Below are 4432 nucleotides of genomic sequence, written 5' to 3' on the forward strand. Positions count from 1 at the left end.
ACATTAACTTGTTGGGTTTTTTTTCTTCAAACTTAATTATCCATAAGCTTTTTTAAGTTTTCAGAATAATGCTATTAAGCGCCTACCGATACATACACAATCACAAAGTGAATGCCCGGCCTGCCCTTCGTGGCGCGCGGACAATCATAATTCATTCATATGTTGAATCTCATAATTTATACCTATTTTCCCCTGGGTTAACCTTCCACTTCATCTGGCGGTTCTATGTACATTTCTAAGTTAAGCAAATTAAATTTGATTCTTATGATTTGGTCCTACGGCTTATATGATATGTTAACTTTTCTTTTGTTTAGATTATGTGTAATTAGTTTGATCTTCCATCCTCCTTTTTTTTACTTAATTATTTCTACACACCTTCTTTTTAAAGGCATAGTCTTGAAAAGCGAATACACCAGCAGGGGGCGCAGCAGCTACATCCCAGAAACTAGGCGTGCTGAAAAGTCGGTGGCTGCCTTCCCCGGCTCAACCTTTTCGGTAGTCTCCAGAGATTCGTGTTGAGCGTAATAGTACACCCCGATTAAGCTGAAAACAATGTTTTAATTTGAAGAGTCCCAAATATTTACGGGTTTCTGTAAATCCTTTTCGGGTTCCCAAGAACTAAAGCAACCAAAATTTAAGGAGCACCTGGGGTAGACAGAACAGACACAAGGAGGAGTAGCAAAGAAATTATTTACTTCAAGTTTGCAAAAAAAAAATTCTTTACCACAACTTTTCCGGGTGTGACGTGAGCATATTTAGCTCGAGTGTGACACTAGCAGCCAAGTCTGGGAGGATAGGAACTGGAGCCGTGGGAGAGGGAGGAGAGCACTGGAGAATAAACAGGGCTGTAAGGACAATGTGCGGAGCGTGGCCGGCAGATACCCTTCTGAACGCTTTCTTTAGGCCTAGTTGGGGTGGTTGAGGGGAGGAGGGGCTGAGAGAATTGCAGGGGAAAAAAAAAAACTAACCCTGATGGTTTAAGCTCTTTATTTAAAAAGAAAAAAAAAATGGCATCAGGACTTCCCCCCCCCCCTCCCCTTTTGTACCCAAGTGCATTTTAGCCACAAAGGTTCCAACAAGAGTGGAAGGAAACTTAGACGGGGCTTTGTTTGACTCCGTGTAGCGACAACAAGAGAAACAAAACTACCTATTTGTAACGGACGTGGTGCGGTGGCTCTGGGCTTTTTTTGAGCGCCTGCCGATTGAAATCTTTAGGTCTGTACAATGGGAGATCGGCTAAAATTACCCTCTCGGGTCCTGGGCGGGCAAGATTCTTGAGCCCCTACCCCCGCCCCCAGCCCATCCTCCCGCAGCCTGGGCTTGCTGGGGCCCGGCTTCCCGGGTTCCGCAGGCCTTGTCCCTGCGCACGTCGCCTGCACCTGTGCCTCTGAACCCCGCGTGCCTCCCAGGTCCTCTCAGCCCTAGACCTACTCGTCCTGGCCTTCCCGGCTACCACCGTGCCAGTCAGCAGGGGCAGTGCTGGCTGCGCAGCTCCCATCCTGGGAACGCTGCGTGGGAGGGAGTTGGTGAGCGCAGTCCAAATGCCACCTCGGTGCCTCGCGGTGGGATGCCAGGAAGTTGCGTGACCCTCCCCTTTCGCCTGCGCTCTGGAGCCTCTTTCTGTTGATTCTTTCGTCCCCAGGCTCTCATCTGAAACTGCCCCCACTGAAAACCCTCTTGTGTCGGGAATGGGGGTTAGAAGGAGAGTGGGAGGAGTTCAAGCTTAGCCTTTGCACTCTCTGGATGGGACAGACTAGTGGAGGAGGGAGTTAGGATACAGGACACGTGCTGCGGTTCCTTAAGCCACACCTGAGCCAGGCTAGGAGAAGGCTGAGAACAAGGCCTGGCCCTAGCTCTGCTCTGCAGTGGGCAACATGGGCAGAGAACTCTCTGGGAGCCGAGCAGATGACGTGGAAGCCAGGAGGGCGCTGAGGCCCGAGGCTTGGGTCTAACTTCTTGTCTATACTGTGAGAAGAGGGGGGTGAGTGGGTGTTGGCACCAAGGTAGGAAGAGGAGCTGGAACCGAGAGCAGTGCCGCGGATGAGCGGAGGAACAATGGCACACCACCTCCGGCCCTGCCAGCTTCCTGAAATACTAGTTGGACGGTCGCCCTGAACCACCCATGGGCCCTGCCCCACCCTGGCCCGAGCTCCCTGCGTCCCATCCTCCCTTATGTACCCAAGAGGGAGCCAATATTCCGTAGCAAGGGGGGGAAGGAGCTGTCGTCTTGGTGCTGTTTACCCACTTCCTTCGAACAGGCGTGCGCCGTGACCTGTTGCTGAGGAAGGGAGATACAAAGGTTCCCCCGCGGCCGGCTGCAGGCTGCGGGCCCGCCTCCCCCGCGCCACTCCGCTCCGGGCACAGCGCTCTGCTGGGCTCGGCTCGGCGGCGCGGCAGGCCCCGCCCCCTTTCATGCAAAACCCTCTGGCGAGGCTGGGCTCGGGCGCAGGAGCCGGCGCTCGCTGATTGGCCACCGGAAACCCATTTATTCCCTGACAGCCCCCATCACATGGAAGGTTGTCTATTAACTTGTTCAAAAAAGTATCAGGAGTTGTCAAGGCAGAGAAGAGAGTGTTTGCAAAAAGGGAAAAGTACTTTGCTGCCTCTTTAAGACTAGGGCTGGGAGAAAGAAGAGGAGAGAGAAAGAAAGGAGAGAAGTTTGGAGCCCGAGGCTTAAGCCTTTCCAAAAACTAATCACAACAATCGCGGCGGCCCGAGGAGGAGAGCGCCTGTTTTTTCATCCCAATTGCACTTCGCCCGTCTCGAGCTCCGCTTCCCCCCAACTATTCTCCGCCTGATCTCCGCGCAGGGCCGTGCACGCCGACGCCCCCGCCCGCGGCCCCTGCAGCCCGGCCCCCGCGCGCGGCCCCCGCAGTCCCGGCCGGGCCGAGGGTCGGCGGCCGCCGGCGGGCCGCGCCCGCGCCCAGCGCCCGCATGTATAACATGATGGAGACGGAGCTGAAGCCGCCGGGCCCGCAGCAAGCTTCGGGGGGCGGCGGCGGCGGAGGCAACACCACGGCTGCAGCGACCGGCGGCAACCAGAAGAACAGCCCGGACCGCGTCAAGAGGCCCATGAACGCCTTCATGGTGTGGTCCCGGGGGCAGCGGCGTAAGATGGCCCAGGAGAACCCCAAGATGCACAACTCGGAGATCAGCAAGCGCCTGGGCGCCGAGTGGAAACTTTTGTCGGAGACCGAGAAACGGCCGTTCATCGACGAGGCCAAGCGGCTGCGCGCTCTACACATGAAGGAGCACCCGGATTATAAATACCGGCCGCGGCGGAAAACCAAGACGCTCATGAAGAAGGATAAGTACACGCTTCCCGGAGGGCTGCTGGCCCCGGGCGGGAACAGCATGGCGAGCGGGGTTGGGGTGGGCGCCGGCCTGGGTGCGGGTGTGAACCAGCGCATGGACAGCTACGCTCACATGAACGGCTGGAGCAACGGCAGCTACAGCATGATGCAGGAGCAGCTGGGCTACCCGCAGCACCCGGGCCTCAACGCGCACGGCGCGGCGCAGATGCAGCCCATGCACCGCTACGACGTCAGCGCCCTGCAGTACAACTCCATGACCAGCTCGCAGACCTACATGAACGGCTCGCCCACCTACAGCATGTCCTACTCGCAGCAGGGCACCCCCGGCATGGCGCTGGGTTCCATGGGCTCGGTGGTCAAGTCCGAGGCCAGCTCCAGCCCCCCCGTGGTTACCTCTTCCTCCCACTCCAGGGCGCCCTGCCAGGCCGGGGACCTCCGGGACATGATCAGCATGTACCTCCCCGGCGCCGAGGTGCCGGAGCCCGCTGCTCCCAGTAGACTGCACATGGCCCAGCATTACCAGAGCGGCCCGGTGCCCGGCACGGCCATTAACGGCACACTGCCGCTGTCGCATATGTGAGGGCCGGACCGCGAACTGAGAAGGGGGAGAGAAAGATTTTTCAAAGAGAAACAAGGGAATTGGGAGGGGTGCAAAAGAGGAGAGTTAAGAAAAATCTAATATGCTCAAAGGAAAAAAAATCTCATTGCCCGCAGCAAAGTGACAGCTGCGGCTAAAAGACCACCAATCCCATCCAAATTAACGCAAAAACCGTGATGCCGACTAGAAAACTTTTATGAGAGATCTTGGGACTTCTTTTTGGGGGACTATTTTTGTACAGAGAAAACCTTGAGGGCGGCGGGGAGGGTGGGGGAATCGGACCATGTATAGATCTGGAGAAAGAAACTACGCAAAACTTTTTTTTTTTAAAGTTCTAGTGGTACGTTAGGCCCTTCGCAGGGAGTTTGCAAAAGTCTTTACCAGTAATATTTAGAGCTAGACTCCAAGCGACGAAAAAAAAGTTTTAATATTTGCAAGCAACTTTTGTACAGTATTTATCGAGATAAACATGGCAATCAAATGTCCATTGTTTATAAGCTGAGAATTTGCCAATATTTTT

At 55.2% G+C, this 4432-nt stretch overlaps 1 protein-coding gene across 1 annotated transcript; it reads left to right on the top strand.

The window, feature by feature from the left end:
- The first annotated feature begins 2931 nt into the window (after nucleotides 1–2931).
- On the top strand, nucleotides 2932–3894 carry Sox2 (SRY-box transcription factor 2). Its single transcript, XM_038348259.1, has one exon. The coding sequence runs from the start codon at nucleotides 2935–2937 to the stop codon at nucleotides 3892–3894; it is 960 nt and encodes a 319-aa protein (XP_038204187.1). The 5' UTR covers nucleotides 2932–2934.
- Nucleotides 3895–4432: the final 538 nt, after the last annotated feature.

The sequence above is a fragment of the Arvicola amphibius genome, chromosome 11 (assembly GCF_903992535.2).
Source record: "Arvicola amphibius chromosome 11, mArvAmp1.2, whole genome shotgun sequence".
NCBI classification, from domain to species: domain Eukaryota; kingdom Metazoa; phylum Chordata; class Mammalia; order Rodentia; family Cricetidae; genus Arvicola; species Arvicola amphibius.

What these genes read in the sequence shown, in the direction of transcription:
- Sox2 (XM_038348259.1), top strand. Translation starts at nt 2,935, where the DNA reads ATGTATAACATGATGGAGACGGAGCTGAAGCCGCCGGGCCCGCAGCAA.